The sequence below is a fragment of the Anolis carolinensis genome, chromosome 2, assembly GCF_035594765.1.
Source record: "Anolis carolinensis isolate JA03-04 chromosome 2, rAnoCar3.1.pri, whole genome shotgun sequence".
NCBI classification, from domain to species: Eukaryota; Metazoa; Chordata; class Lepidosauria; order Squamata; family Dactyloidae; genus Anolis; species Anolis carolinensis.
The window spans coordinates 83,521,662-83,537,361 of record NC_085842.1 but is presented as its reverse complement, the minus strand read 5'-3'; the positions used below and the strand labels follow the sequence as shown (position 1 = coordinate 83,537,361).

Genomic DNA, 15,700 nt, shown 5'->3' with positions numbered 1-15,700 from the left:
TAGTATTTAGTTCTATTCACGGAACCGTAGGGATCTAATTTAACTGTTTATTTTTATGTCGTCTTCCTAGTGAATTGTATTACTATTTTAGCTCTTCATTCAGCACACTGAACATCTTTCAGATTTATGCTACATGACTCACCCTTGGTATTAAAAAAAGAGTGAGAGGGTGTAGGAGAGAAATGGATAGCTGTTGCAGGCTTTCCTCTGAAGGACACCCACTGACTTTTAATAACCATTCGAACAACCTCACCACAGCATCATTTTTGTATTAGCTGCAAATTATCCCTTCAAGAATATCAATATAAGCAGACTGATTGTGAGACCACTAAAACTCCTCTCCTTCCCCCACCAAGGTTTTCCACAATGCATTGCAAGACACATGTGGCCCTTTGTCAGGGCAGCACAGCCATAGGTTGGACTGCTGTTTTTGAACAGGACTGTAAGGCAGGGTCTGGATACAAGCCAATGAAAGGAGGAAGAGGAAAGGATACAAAAACACTAAGTAATTATTCCATCAGCATTGCCATTACAGGGTTACCGGGAGCAGGCAGCTCAATGCTGATAGAACAGGGCTGCGGACATCAGACAGAACCCTATGGCTTGAGATCAGGTTTCTGTTGGTAACTCTTTCATGCTGTAATGTGTAACTGATTGTACTGACGGGAGCCTCTTCTTTTTCTCCATGTGTGTTTAGGGCAATTATGATGCCTTGTGCCTGCATAATGCTCCCAGGTGTTTAAGCTGTGAAATCCTCATAAACCAGCCAAAGTAATCAGTATGGAAAACAATGTCTGTTACAGTGTTTCTTGGCTCAATGCATACATCCTGTGGCAGGCAGAAACGGTAGGGAAGGTAAGTGAGCCACGTATTTCTTATGTGGAAATAGCTCTCCATTTCAGATATGTTTCCCTTTATGTGGAACAGTTCACATTCTAATATAAAGCTTTCCTATACTGTCATATTTTGCTTCACAGCATTTGATGCTAATTAATCACATGAACATTGCTGTTTCAGGCCAACCTAAATGTCAGTTTTAAATACGTACTGACTATGGAGACCTTGCATCATGGGAGTAATTGAGACCACAGTTGGTCCCTGCTTCTGCTTTTTTCAGAATAAAATTAGATTTTCAATAATAGTTTACATGTGCCTTGGATCATTATGCACTGTAGTGGTCTCATGGTTGAGCCATTGTATGCTGTTGTAGTCTCTGCCTCCCAATGTAATTATTTCACTTTTGCTACTGATGAGGGACCTTTGCAAACTCTTGCTTTCCTTTTCTGTTCATGTCAAAGCAGAGTAACGTGTTACAACAAATACTGTGGTGCAAATTATTTAGTAACACATAACACTAATAATATGGGTGTGAAAGTGTGAATTCTGAACAAGTCGCATTCTGCCTCAATGTAAATTCAGGAGAACAATCTGCTCCAGGAAATTATATTGTGGAAAACTTCAGAGACTCAGAAAGGTATTTAACACCTTGTATGGGTATTCATGCTCATGATGCACATGTGTGTGACAAGCACTTTCAAGTTCTGTGTTATGTTTAAATTGAAGTGCAGTTCATAGACTCACAAAGGATGTAGGAGGAAACAAATCTATGGAGATCCATTTCTTATTCTCAATACCAACCCTTTTGACTCATTTTAATAGAGAAAATAAAGCAGTTGCACTCTAGCTGCTCTATGACTGACTAGAAAACAAGTGTAACTGGATTCTGAAGGCACTGGATTCTAATGGATTGTGGAGACAAAATTTCAATAAGTTACCTTGTTGCTGTCTCCTCACCTCTGTTTAAGGGATCATTTGGCAGTTCAGGTACTTATGAATAAGGAACTATAGCTGAGATGACTATGGAGACCACAGTAGAGATTATGAGTCTTTGGGGAAACCTCGGACATGTAGGCACTGTGGACCCTCTGAGTTTTGTTTCTTTCTTCCATTCAGGCAATCCACTCATGTCCTGAAGCCTATTTGCTTGTGGACATGATACTGGACTGTTATATCCAAACACTTCAGAGTCTGAAGGTCTTTGCACAGCCCTGTCCCATTCAGGTTGAGTTGTCTTCAAGAGGAAGGTAAGCATAGGATAAGGAGAGGGGAAGAAGATTTGTTGGGAAGGTGTGAGACAGGGAAGGAAAAAGGAAGATAGGTCAAGGGAGGTATTTTTGCAGGGAGGCCGAAGAGCAGGATATTAAACTAGCTACAAAAAACCTTAAATTGAATTCAAACATAACAATTCCATATGAAATTGGCTCGTCTTTAACGGATTGAGTCTCTGAGCAATGCACAGGGAAGGAGTGGGAGATCAGTAGTGGTGAAGCTATTATGAACGTAACAAGACATGTTGCTTTCAAATAAAGGGTGAAAGAGTTTGAGGGGAGGGAGTAAAGGAGGAGAGAAGGACGGGAGGAACGGTTTGGTGGTGATTTGCAAGGTTAGGCGTGGCAAACGGGCAAGGTAATGGGCAAGCAGGCCGGGTGGGTGGTAAGGGGGAGCGGTGAAGGTTTGGAGTGAGGGGTCAGGGTATTGGACATGGGTGGGGAGAAGGGGGTGGTGGAAGGGTAGTGGTCTAAGACTGAAAATACTTGCCCTTCAATTTGCTTGGTACTGTGTGAATCCATCAGAGAGAGAAAGCAAGAAAAAACAAACAAAAAACAGAAAACAAAAAAAGGGGGGTTGGGTGGAAAGGGGAAGGGGGTACAAACAATATTTTATTCAATTGCTGTTTGAATAAAAATATTGTGTATCATAATCATACCAAAAGGAAACCTCTTGCAAAGAACGACATGAAAAAGAAACAAAATAATAAGAAGAATAAAAAAGTACCAATAAAAGGCCACAGTAACAGAACGATAAAAATGTATAGATATAACTAGATATATAGATATATATATTATATAACCAACATAAAAAATGAAATCCAGTAGCAAACAGTTTGCAACAGTCTTGATATAGAAATGTTTTTACTGAGTTAGCAGACCATGCAAAATTCAAGAGTAACAAAGGACACACATTGAGATAGAGACAGAAGGAAAGGAAACAAAGGTATAGAGGAAAGGATGAGGATGTAATGGGCCCAGGTTTACTATACATGAAATGTATAAAACAGTGGTTCCCAACCTTTGGGCCTCCAGGTCTTTTGGATTTCAACTTCCAGAAATCTCAGCCAGCTCACCAACTGTTAGGAACTTTGGGAGTTGAAGTCCAAAACACTTGGAGGACCAAAGGTTGGGAACCACTGGTGTAAGGTGTGGTCTTTGTCTTTAGTGAGCTAAGGTGTAGAAGAATCCTAGGGAGAAGACTGAACTTGATTGTTTTTGGCTTTCATTTTGACATTTTTTGACATATAAAACCAAAGAGATCGGGTCTTATTTTGCATGGGGAAGCAGATGTTTTATGTAGGTTTTTAAAAGAAAAAAACGTGAGTGTTCCCAGATGAGGAAAAACAGGTTTCCTTCACAACAATTCTGGAATGCCCATCAGTGACAGACATGTGAAGCAGGATTATGGTCCATTGAGCAGATTACATGGAAACCAACATTAAGGGAGAAGGGGATGAAGCTGAATGCCAGAACACATGCTTTCCATGCAAAAGTGTATCAGGCTCAGTCCCTGGCATCTGAAACTTTGGGAAGTCACTGCCTGTTTGTATGGAGCAGCTTCCTCTGGTCTCAGATGCAGGGAGTCAGTGAACACAAAATCTAAGTTGCCTCAGGTTAACTTGGATCATGGCTGCCTGGTCCATTTTGAAAGTATGGTGCTGAACAACGATGAATAATAGAACAAGCTACTTCAAAAATAAATGTCTATGTTCCAAGAATATGTGGGAAGATTTACTTAGATATGAAAATGTATGTGGAAATCAGAGTTTTCAGGACATCAATCTTCCTTATATGCTAACTTCTCATGTATATGGAAGATATAATAGTATACTCAAAATGTATTTTTGAGAATGGTACCATATGACTCTGGAAAATGTTTGCCTTAGCTGGAACCAACCCTTTGAGTTGTACATATTCCAGGGGCCAAAATGCTTTTAGTTTTGTTATGTTCTTCAGTAAAGAATGAGGGTCTGATTTAGTAGTATATAGGTAGGATTCGTCCCCTTCCCCCTACAAAATGTGTCATGTTTTAGTTCTGTGCATTTTTACTCACAAGTAAGTCGTATGAGCTCAGTGAGATTCTCAGATAGTAAGAATAATGGTAACTGGGTAATTTGTAATGATTTATTTAAGTGCTGAGTAATCAATTGAAGAGGACCCACTCTGTGGATGAAAGTTTGAGTAGCTACAAGTAATATAGTGTAAGTATGAAGTAGAGGGCTCACGCAAGGTAAGGGAAAAGGGAGAGAGAGAGAGGGAGGGAGAGAGAGAGAGAGAGAGAGAGAGGGAGAGGGAGAGAGAGAGGGAGGGAGGGAGGGAGAGAGAGAGAAGAAAGGGGACATATCACAGAGACAGAGGGATAAACACAGGAAGAAAAAGAGAGGACCACTCAGAGCAGGGTGTTAGAGATTCCCTGGGAAGTCCCTCACACCCTGTGATGAGGGAACAGAGCCCAGGATCACACACAAGGGGAGGCTAACAAACAAGTACACAGAGATCAACTGTAAATTAGTTAGGAAAAAGCAAAGAAACAAACTCAAAATGTAAATAAATATAATAATGGTTTAAAACAAAGATAAAAAAGAAATGAAAACAGAAAGAAACATGCGAACTTCCCCAGCTTTCAAATCAACTGGCTGCTACAGAGTTATCATCTAGTACATAAAAAGCATATAAAGCAGCAACTCAACCTTATCTCCCCTGGATGCCTTAAAAGGTTTTATGCACAGTTATCACAGGGAAATCTGCATATCCCTGGAAAGCTTGAATTATTCTTCCAGGAATGAAATGAAACCTCTTTTCATCAATGTGTTGGGGTTCTTGTTATTTTAAAAAAATGTTTTTTTTAAAAAAAGAACTAGCTTTTAATATCACAAGGTTGGTGTTTTGTTTTCTCCTGTTAGTCATCCTTAGGCTACCTGGCGGGTTCGGGGTCAAGGGGCATGTGAAAGGTTAATAAGAAAATGAAGCTCTACTTACACTTCACCTGGAGAATCTGGTCACTCAGGTTAGCCCGGATGTAATAGGTGCTGTAACGTGGCAAGACTAAACCTAGGCTGATAAATGGGGGACAAAGAAATACCATCATCATCATCATCATCATCATCATCATCATCATCATCATCATCATCATCATCTACTTTGCTCTCTTAAATGAAACGCAAAGTGGCAAAGTGTTTCAAAAATAGCTGGCACAATGTTTAGAACTCTCTGTTTAGATGGTGCCAGACAGCCTTTTCAAATCCAGTGCTATCCAGATGTTCTGAATCACAACCATCATCATTCACAGGAAGTTTGCCACTTGGCTGTGATGCCTGGGGATGCTACGGGACATAGTTGCATCAAGTTGAGGAAATCTAGTTTGAAGTTCAAGCAAAACAAACATAGTTATATTTGCAATCAAATGTATATTTGAGAAAATCCTACAATGATCTCAGGAATGGAACATCTCAAAAGATACTAACCTGTTGGACAAAGCAGTTGTTTATTTAATACACACAGAAATGCCTAAGAACACCATGGACCCAACTGCTATTATTGTTTCGGGTTATTTCTGTGGAATGCAAATGCATCTAGAAAAATTGCCACGTTTGAGATGGGAAGCATTTGGCAGCTATCTAACAGAAGAAAAGTACATAGTTCTCCTGTTAGGTAACTGCAGTTTATTTCCTTTCCCATCATGGGCTATAGTAGGGCAGTGGTACCACTTTCTTTGTACAGGCAGAAAGATTGATATGGGCACAGGCCTTGCATGAGTCTCATGAACTGGAAGAACTGAAGAGTAGAAAAATGTTAAACACAGATTATACAAAGTGCTTTCAGACATAAATATCTATCTGGAGAATCATGGTTGGCCTCTGTAGCCATTTCCATGTGCCCAATTCAACCGTGGAACCACAAAAACTTTATGCGTTATGAAAAGTAACTCATGGAGATACACCACTACTGTACATTTCTTAGTCTATATTCTCATTCTCTAGGGAAAGATTATTTGGAGGTGGGTCGACTTTGACAAAGTGTTCTCCTTATTATGAATAAGGCAGTTATTGGACTATATAGCTTAAAACTGACTTCTTTAGGAAATCCCTGGGGAATATGTATATTTGCAATAAACAACTATGCACTAGATGGCAACCTCACCCAAAGATTGCGCAGTAGTTACACAGCTGCCTGGTACCATTAGTAGGCCAGCTACCTAATTTACATTAGAGTTTGAATTCACAGAAATAAAAGTCAGAAATAAAATGTATGGTTCTCACTTGAGAACAATATTGAAATTCACAAATATTACATTTGCATCATGCATTTCTATATATCTTAAGGCAAGGATGTGTACGCAATACGGATTGTAGAGTGGCATCCTTCAAAGACAATGATGCTAAGCATCTATTATAGGTCATCATTCTGCAGGTCAAGATAATGATCTCTTGCCCCATTTTGCAGCCAATTTCCTCCAGACTACTGTTCACTCACTGTGACAGAATAACTGTCTTTGCCATACTGTTTGATGCCCCATTGGTTTTTGTATTAGTCCAGATAATAGTGTGTTGTCTCTCACCTAGGGCTAGAGTTTCTTATCAAGGGAATAGTCTAGAAAGCACCCTAACAATGATTTGTCACTGAATATCAGTTTGAATGTATCAGTGCAGAATATATAATGTGCATACATGGGAGCATGGTGCTGCCCCCCACGAATCCCAGAATAATGTTGACTAATATTTGATAACATCTCCAAAATGGGCAGAACACTTTATCATAAATCTTATAAGTATTCTATAAATTAAGATCCAATGGTATGATCATAAAAAGCAAGCTTTTAATTTAAATAGCCAAATGTATTTTATTTCTCTTGAGTCAATAGAAATGCTAGAAAATAGGGCAATTGTGTGTCCCAAAGGCTGAGACATAAAGAAGCAAATTAAATCTCTCTCTGCCAATTGTTATTTTACAAACCTTATCATGTTTATTCATGGGTAAGATGGCTAGAGTAAATTAGGATTCTTGTCCGTAACAAATGAGGAACAATGAGTATAAGAATTAAGGTACAAACTACCAAGTGCTATCGATGCAGAACCTCAGCTTTATGATGATGTTTGCTTAGAGCATCCACCTGCATTCTGAGAGCAATGAGGAGGGGCCTGCTAGGCCTGCTGGACAAGTGGTATTTGATGCAGATATTATGAAATCTAAGTACTCACAGCTTCAGCCTATTGTACTGGTGGAATAGGACCATCAATGTATGTAACCCTGGATTGTCCACCTCCCCAAATACCTATTTATCTCCATACAAGTCATTGTAAACAGCTATCAGCTTCCCTGACAATGAGTCAATAAAGAGCTAGAAATATTAGCCTCCTAGCCAGATGCTTGCCCCTTGTAAGCATTTCACTCCCCAAGGAAAGGGTGAAACCTGTAAAAGGTATCTGGTTCTAGAGCAGGCATGGGCAAACTTTGGCCCTCCAGGTGTTAGGAATTGTGTGAGATGAAATCCAAAACACCAAGAGGGCCAAAGTTTACCCATGCCTGCCTTAGAGGAATAAAATGCTTCAGCTCCATTCTAGATTTCTCAGAAGAAATTATTTGCATTGGGCTTTCCACGGTACCTTCTTCTCCAGGCTGGGCCAGACTGCCATAACTACTCCAGGTCAAATCACTTTAAAATACATATTGTGTATGCACTACAGAAAGGTTGGGTGGATTATGCTCCTGTCATGCCTGAACCAACTGCAGATTTCTTTGTTTTCAATGACCAAACGATTCCTAGACATCCCCATTGGTTTCTAAATTCTAAAGATTTCTTGGAGAAAGTTCAGCTAAACAGATCAGTAGAAGATATCAATCCGTGCTTACCTATAGTTTGTACTCTTGATAGGTGCCCAGGTATACATCCTGTGGACTTTATCTAGATATCTCTGGAGGTTCAAAAGTGTAGAGAAAAGAGTAAGGATATATTTGCGTGTCTTGGGGCAACCAACGAGGCTTGGACTACCAAATAAACCACACCAGCCCCCATTTTCACAGATGGAATAACATAAGCCACAATGTTATAGCTTACAGCTAATAATCAGGGTTGGCCCATACATGGGTCAAAAATCCTGGCACTGACCAGTCTGTCTGTTGATTGATGAGACATTCTTCCATCCTGCTGGAACCTATAGGAGGGATCACACTACTGTCCTCCAATGCACTCCTCCTGCCACCAGGAAGTGTATTTGGGTCTGTTCCCCTGAGCTGGGCTGGATCCTGCTCTGCCTGCACCTACTGAGTTCTCTGCCATGGGAGATTCACCCTTCCCAATGTTGGATGACACTGGTAACCATCCAGGATCCCAGACCTATGCCAACTGCCCCCACCCAAGCTGTGACAAAACAATGTTCATATTACAACATACATTGTTGAACAACATACGCATACTGAATTATGCATATAACATATCTGGATACAGCTAACAAATTTAATACGTAATGTGTATTACATGCTCATAACAGGTACAGGCTAAACAATGGACATTTCATAACAGAGGGTGGGATACTGCTGAGAAGCCAGCTGCTGGAGGGTGCTGGCAGACCTGATATATACAAGCCTGAATGTGAATGGCTGACCATTGGCTGACCATTCATATCCAGTCCTTTCCCTCAGCTTCAATTGGACTCCTGCAAGCCTGCAGCAATGCATAGTGCCATTGCCACCCACCAGCCGGAGACCCCGGTGGCGCAATGGGTTAAACCCTTGTGCCAGCGGGACTGCTGACTGAAATGTTGGTGGTTTGAATTCGGGGAGCGGGGTGAGCTCCTGTCTGTCAGCTATAGCTCCCCATGCAGGGATATGAGAGAAGCCTCTTACAGGATGGGAATACATCAAACACCTGAGTGTCCCCTGGCCAACGTCCTTGCAGATGGCCAATTCTCTCACACCAGAAGTGACTTGCAGTTTCTCAAGTCGCTCCTGACATGGAAAAAAACCCCCCACCAGCCAGCCTTGCCACACTCCATCCTGCAAGGTCCTTGTTGTTAATGATGCGTATTTTGGATACGCTTTGGAGAGTAAAACAATCACCACTTTATACAGCAAAACTGTTAAAAATTAAACTACTCCACACAATTTCAATGAAAGAAATGGTAACATGCATTCACTGTAATTAAATTACTGGATGATGCCCTCACTTGATTCAATGCTCATGTTGAAAAGCTTGGGAGACATGATGAAACCCTGTAGGAACTTTTGCAACAACTTTCTATATCCTGAACATCCCAGCAGTATCACATTAAATGTTGGCAGTTCAGGCCTCTTGTGTGAAATTCCCAATATTCAAAATATAAACATTCTCAGGTTAGTTTCCTTTTTGATAAACTACTAACTACCATCATAATAGCTACAATCTAGACTTTAATATGGCAACACACTTTATCCAGAAATAGCATTCTTCTCTTATCCTTTTAACTTTTTCCAAAGTCACAAAAGTAATTTTTTACCTCATCTTGAGACTTGACCAAAGTCCAGACGTTTCGTGTCCCTCTCTCTCCATCAATCATTCTTCTTCGAATCTGGAAAGAAAGAAAGAAAGAAAGAAAGAAAGAAAGAAAGAAAGAAAGAGAGAGAGAGAGAGAGAGAGAGAGAGAGAGAGAGAGAGAGACATGATTACTAAAACTAGTATACGTTAACTGGGCACATCACTTTTCATTTCTTTGGGCAACAAAAATGGAAACTCTACCATCTAATCCAAGTGGATGCTAAAACTTAACTACACTGAAGGGATAGGAATGATGCCCTTGAATCCTCTAGACGCAATCAAGGCCCTTATTGTTCTGTTTCTTCAGATACTGACATAAACAAAGATCACCACATGTTATTAGAAAGAGAACAGATCCTGCCTAAAAGTTCAGTGGAGAATCCATTGGGATTACAATTGTCACATAGTTACTTTTTTCCAGCAAACTGCTTGCACTTTTTTATTCACACTTTCATATCACATTTTACTGATTGGATATGTGAGAATCCCTGTTTGATGATGAATGACAACAGACATTTAAACAAAAATCACACATGAGGGTGTATTTTAAAGTAAATGCAATTTGTAATGTTAACATGCAATTAATCATGTATATGCCTGGACAACTATTCTTGTAACGGTATCACCAGATGTCTCCATGACACATCTGGGACACATCTGCAGTGAGCCATGGTAGACTTATTGCAATTAGCAGAATGTTATAGTGCCATTAGCACCTTTACATTTATTGTATGGTTTTGTCTTTAACTATATGCTACGAATAATCATAGAATTGGAAAAGACCACAAGGGTCATCCAGTCCAATCTCATTCTGCTATGCAGGAACACACAATCAAAGCTTGCACGACAGATGGCCATTCAGCCTCTGCTTGAAAACTACCAGAAAAGGAGAACCCTCCACACTTAGAGGCATTGCTCTTCCCATCAGAAAGTTCTTCCTATTGTTTTGAATGCAGTCTGTGTTCTAATCTCCAGAGCAGCAGAAAACAAACTTGCACCCTCCTCAATATGACATTCCTTCAAATACATTTAAACATCGTTATCATGTCCTTTCTCAGCCTTTTCTTCTGCAAGCTAATCATACCTGACTCTCTAAGTTGGGCTTGACTTCCAAACCTCTGCTCACCCTTTTCTGGTTTCGTTCCAGTTTCTCAATAATCTAATGATGCATCTGATGCAATCTGATGAAGGCCCCTCAACCAAAAATTAGATCAGGCTGTTACTGATGCTGGTTTTGGTGCCAAGTTAAAACCTGGTTTCCAGAGCCTACTGATCATATATACGTTCTGCTTAACCTTTTTAGATTGTATATAGAATTGTGGATCGCTGTCATTCTATGGTTTTCTGCTGTATTGTTAGAAATATTTAATAAAAATAACAGATCAATGACTGAATAAATAAAAATAAAATTTCTGTGAGTCTCATTTCCTTACATCCTCTTTGTTATCATCTTCTAGTTCAGCATCAAGGAAATCCAGAGTGACAGGTTCTTGGAAATTGATGATCTGGAAAAAAAGTGATGATGAACTGTTTAACACATTGTAAGCATGTCAGAACTATCCTAATTCTAGATTAGAAATTGAAAAAATGTTCAAATTTTTTAAAATGAAAAACTGTGTGTCTTGAGTACTATGAAATGCTGATGAGGTAAATCCTGGAGTGACAAGACTCTTCACTGTTTGAGAAGCATCTTCACTTATGCTGCAGAAAATGTGCAGATAGTTTTGTGTGTGTGTGCAGAAATAGCATTAACTGTACAAGAAATATCATTTTCTGCACATAAACATTTTGGTGCCAAAAATACCAAATGAGTATTCCAGTATAGCATTTTAGTACAAAAACTGGAAAATACTGTCTTGTGTGCATGACTATTATTATTATTATTATTATTATTATTATTATTATTATTATTATTATTATTTATACCCTGCTTTATCTCTCCCAAACCATGCTCCCACTTAACAGTCTCAGAATCAGTTAGGAATACATCTTCATTTCTTCCAAGTGAAGATAAGAAGCTAAAAAACAAATTCTATCTCACATATTCTACGGCTTACATGCCGATGAGGGAACAGCAGTCACACTTTCCCTTCTCTATATTGGGGGCTTCTACATATATTTGAATCAGTATAGATAGAGCCTGATAGAAATGTGCAGTCTTAGATCCATTAAAAAAATACTTCTGCTCTTCCATTTCTTTCAATTTCTAACATTACAGTAACTTAAAATATTAGTTAAGCTCTTAGATATAGAGTATGGGCAGCCAAAGAAATGTGCAAGCAAAAGTACTGGGAAATGTGTAGCAAATAGAAGAATTCTAGGAATTAATGATTTACACTATTCACATTGTTAAAAACTGGAGGGCTGAAGGAAAATTTCATGGGTGGAGGTTTAATTCCTATTTGGGAGGCAATGCCTTCATTCCCCCCTGCCCTAATATCTACACCCCTGATTGTGGGGAGGATGCAGACATAGTAATCTGCATTCCTAAATTAGAATTAAGGAAATAAAAGCACAGAACCTCAGTTTGGTATAATAAACATATGACACTAAGAAAAGTTGAGTTGAAGTCTACATCAACTTGTTCATCATTTATTGGATTGTTCTAGTCATTGCTGTCAAGACAGCACTTGGGGTAGAATTTGACAGGTCAAAATGTCACATAACATTTTGTTCAGAACCCATGCTGGAGATGCTTGAACAGATTTTTGCATGTCAAATATTCTGTAGCTACAAATGCAAGATAATAATTCCATAGTGATTTTTCCCTAGGAAGAGTATCCACAATAGAAAATAGATCAATTCTGTAAAGTCTGGATAGAATTTAGTCATGCTGCTTGATAGAATTCTACCAATCATTTCTGAATCTCTGTCTCGTTCTTCTATTATAATGCTCCAAGGGACCAGAAACTGGAAATCAATTCTACCCCTCCTCCCCTACTCAGTACTCCATCAACACATCCATCACAGACTGCCAAAGGCAGCAGTTCCTCGATGTTTTTCAGAAACAAGGCAAAACTATTGACAGAGAGAACCCAAGTATCCAGAAATGTATAATCTATGTGCCAAGAGAGACCTCTGTCAAGAGTTGTCTATGTCAAAAAAGCAGTGCCTCATCTTGAAGGGAGTGCCTTCCTCAGAAGTTGGTCAAATTCAGCCAAAACACACAGAAGAAAAAGCTCTGGGTGATGGTAGTGGGGCTACACTGTGGAGCCATTTGTTATTGATTGGAGTGGGACTTTGGTGACTTAACATATAGTTGTGGCTTCCATCCATCTCTGCCACATCATCCATCTATTAATAATGCCGATGAACTGAGTTGGAGGTTTCTGCCAATGAAACATACCTTACTCTGATTGTTGCTATTTCTCAAAGCCTTAATTCTTAGATTTATCTGACATGTATCCAAGCTGGAAGGCTTTTTTTTTACTTGTCCTGCCCTGATCGATATAGAGTATCCTCTGAGATAAATTAACTGGGTGTTCCTCATTCACATCTTTCCTTTTTCCCCCAATATCCCAAGGAGCTAATCTTTCATAAAAGGGGTTTGACTAATTTTTGTCTACACCTGTCAGAGTGGAGAGGAAGTTCATATATCATGTTCCCAAGAGGTGCCAATTAGTGCTTTGCTGCCAACAAGAACATCATATCCTGCTCTGTATTAAGTATAGCAAACCAGCCGTAAGTTTAGAGCAGTGAATAATTAGCTCAAAACTAAATTCATTCAGTCCCTGAATGTCTAGAATCAACTCTGCTCAGTCTCATATCAGTCAGGTGAGAACAACCACACTGTGTAAATATAAACAGAAATGAACAACGGAGACCACAGTTATCAAATTAGATGGTTACACATCTATGCACAATCACACACCACCAGATGCCATAAAATTTAAGTCAGGAGATCTGCAGACCAGACACCCTTGATTCCAGTGCCACTGGGACACTGCAGCTAATTAAAATGCCACAAGAGAGTCATTCTGGCACCATTGGGAAAAGTCCCACTTTAGTGGGGGGGGGGGATATGTTTCTTGTCAGTTATTCTGCACATAGGTGGGGTCTGATCATGTCCCTCAGCAACAATCTGCTAAGTCTAAGGGGAAAGGACATAAGGCATATCTGGAAGCTGTGGCATACAGTGGGGGTGTGCAGTCATTTAGATGCTGTTAGACTGTATTGTTGTATGCCTTCAAGTTGTTTCTGACTTAATGGCAAACCTAAAGTGAATTTGTTATGGAGCTTTCTTGACCTGATTTATTTAGAGGGTGGTTGCCTTTGCCTTCCTCTGTCAGAGTGTGAGTTTCCTTAAGTAACCCAGTAGATTTCCATTGCTGAGCAGGGATTTGAACTCTGATCTCTAGAGTAAAACTACTCACCATGCTGGTTCTGATACAGTTGAACTGTATTTCTTAGCATTCCTCACTCCTTGTTCATGCTAGCTCAGGTGAATGGGAGTTGCAATTCAACAATATTTTCAAGATTACCATGTTGGTTCCAGGGTCAGAGTGAGTGACATATGAAGACTGAACATCATATGCAATGAATATTATCTTTTGCTATATATGATTACTTGGTGTATACTAGTTATTCATTGCTGAATGGTGAGTCAACATATGTGTGAATGCTACTAATTCCGTGGGTCTATTCTAGTGTAGGTACTAGAATTTAGTGATAGACACTGGATGATTTGATGATATTTTCACCTACTTGGCTTCTGTGATGGATTTGGCCAAGCATGCCAAAAAGTTTTCAAAACCAAAACAAGTGGTTGGATGGCTCTTTTTAAAAAAGATTTCTTAAATAATGAGCAGTGTGTATAGTGCTTTGCTACTCTGGGAAAGCTTCCAGGGAAAGCAATGTTCTTCTGCGTGGTCACTCTGGAATCCACACCTGTGGTATCTCCAGTATCCACGCAGCTGTTTCGGATGATCTCTTGAAAAGCTTTGCTCCATTGAGGACTCCAGCCCCGCCCTTCCCCATCAGCAATAAAGCCAGGCTGCGGGGCTTGAAGCCTTAGTTCCTTTTGTCCGCGAAAGTAGCAACATCGGATTATATCTCCTCTTGACTTTGGATTTTTAGACTTGGCTAAGGACTCCTCTTTATCCTTTGGACTTTGCAAACCTGGACTTTCCTTCCTCTTAAGGCCAGTATGACTGCTTCTGCAGACCTTAAGTGCATGGGGTTTGGGGGGAAGCTGCCCAAGGGAGACCCCCATCCCCTCTGTGTTTTGTGTCGCCGAGGCGACCATTCGGCTCCCTCGCGCGCTGCCGCCGTGTCTGTAGAGGCGCAAGCTACTTTAAGCACAGCCCTTGGGGCTGTAGACTCACCTTCTCCTTCCTCACTTGCCACTTCAGCAGGAGAGAAAAAGGCAGCAAAAAGATCTTCCGCCCCTCCAGCTAAGGCTCAGGAAGGGGCGGAGCCAGCACCAACCAAGTGCAGCCGGAAGTCAAACCGGCTTCTGGCACATCTATTGTGCAACCCTCCCTTCCCTTGGCAGCGGCGGCACGTCATTTAGAGCCCCTGACCCTTTCGCCGCCGCATTTGCCTCAGCAGGCAGGGGGAGGGCCTCTCCCTGCCATGCTCCTGCCTCCTCCCAAGGAGAGCAAACCTCTGGCAGCCACGCCGCCCGCACGAGCGATGGCTTGCCGGGGCACTGGGGCTCAGCTCCTAGAGGATGACCCCCTTGAGGGTACCTCTCGTGGCCCCCCGCCTAGAGCGGTTCCCCATGGCATCACTCAGCCGGCTCCATTCCAAACTGCAAGCATGTTTCCTTTTCCCTCTTCCCAAACTGTATGGCCAGCCACTCAGCAAGGGGGCTGGTATTACTTGCTCAATCCTCCAGTACCAAATTTTTATCCTTATAATTTTGGGACTGCTTTTCCACAGCCTAACCAATTTACTAATTTTTCTGTTCCTTGAGTTTCTCAGGCACAGGATGATGATTTTGTTTCAGTCTCTGATTCTTTTATTGATGAGGATACTTAACACAGTGTTGTACTTCCTCAGTTGCTACGACAGAGGATTACTCCTCATTTTCTTCATTAATTTTGCATTTGGTTTATTCTCTCCAATTGCCTGCTGT

At 40.6% G+C, this 15,700-nt stretch overlaps 1 protein-coding gene across 3 annotated transcripts in view; it reads right to left on the bottom strand.

Annotated features, from left to right (window-relative positions):
• The window catches only part of cacna2d2 (calcium voltage-gated channel auxiliary subunit alpha2delta 2), an 839,819-nt gene that overhangs the window by 42,627 nt on the left and 781,492 nt on the right, over nt 1-15,700 (bottom strand). For 2 of the 3 annotated variants that reach the window (XM_008105051.3, XM_062973861.1), the window contains 5 exons: nt 11,055-11,126; nt 9,584-9,655; nt 7,962-8,023; nt 5,091-5,167; nt 2,599-2,616 (listed from right to left, as the gene is read on the bottom strand). In XM_008105051.3, coding sequence (XP_008103258.2) covers nt 2,599-2,616; nt 5,091-5,167; nt 7,962-8,023; nt 9,584-9,655; nt 11,055-11,126 — 301 coding nt within the window. The remainder of the gene's footprint in view (nt 1-2,598; nt 2,617-5,090; nt 5,168-7,961; nt 8,024-9,583; nt 9,656-11,054; nt 11,127-15,700) is intronic. The other variant, XM_008105052.3, reaches the window with a different exon arrangement.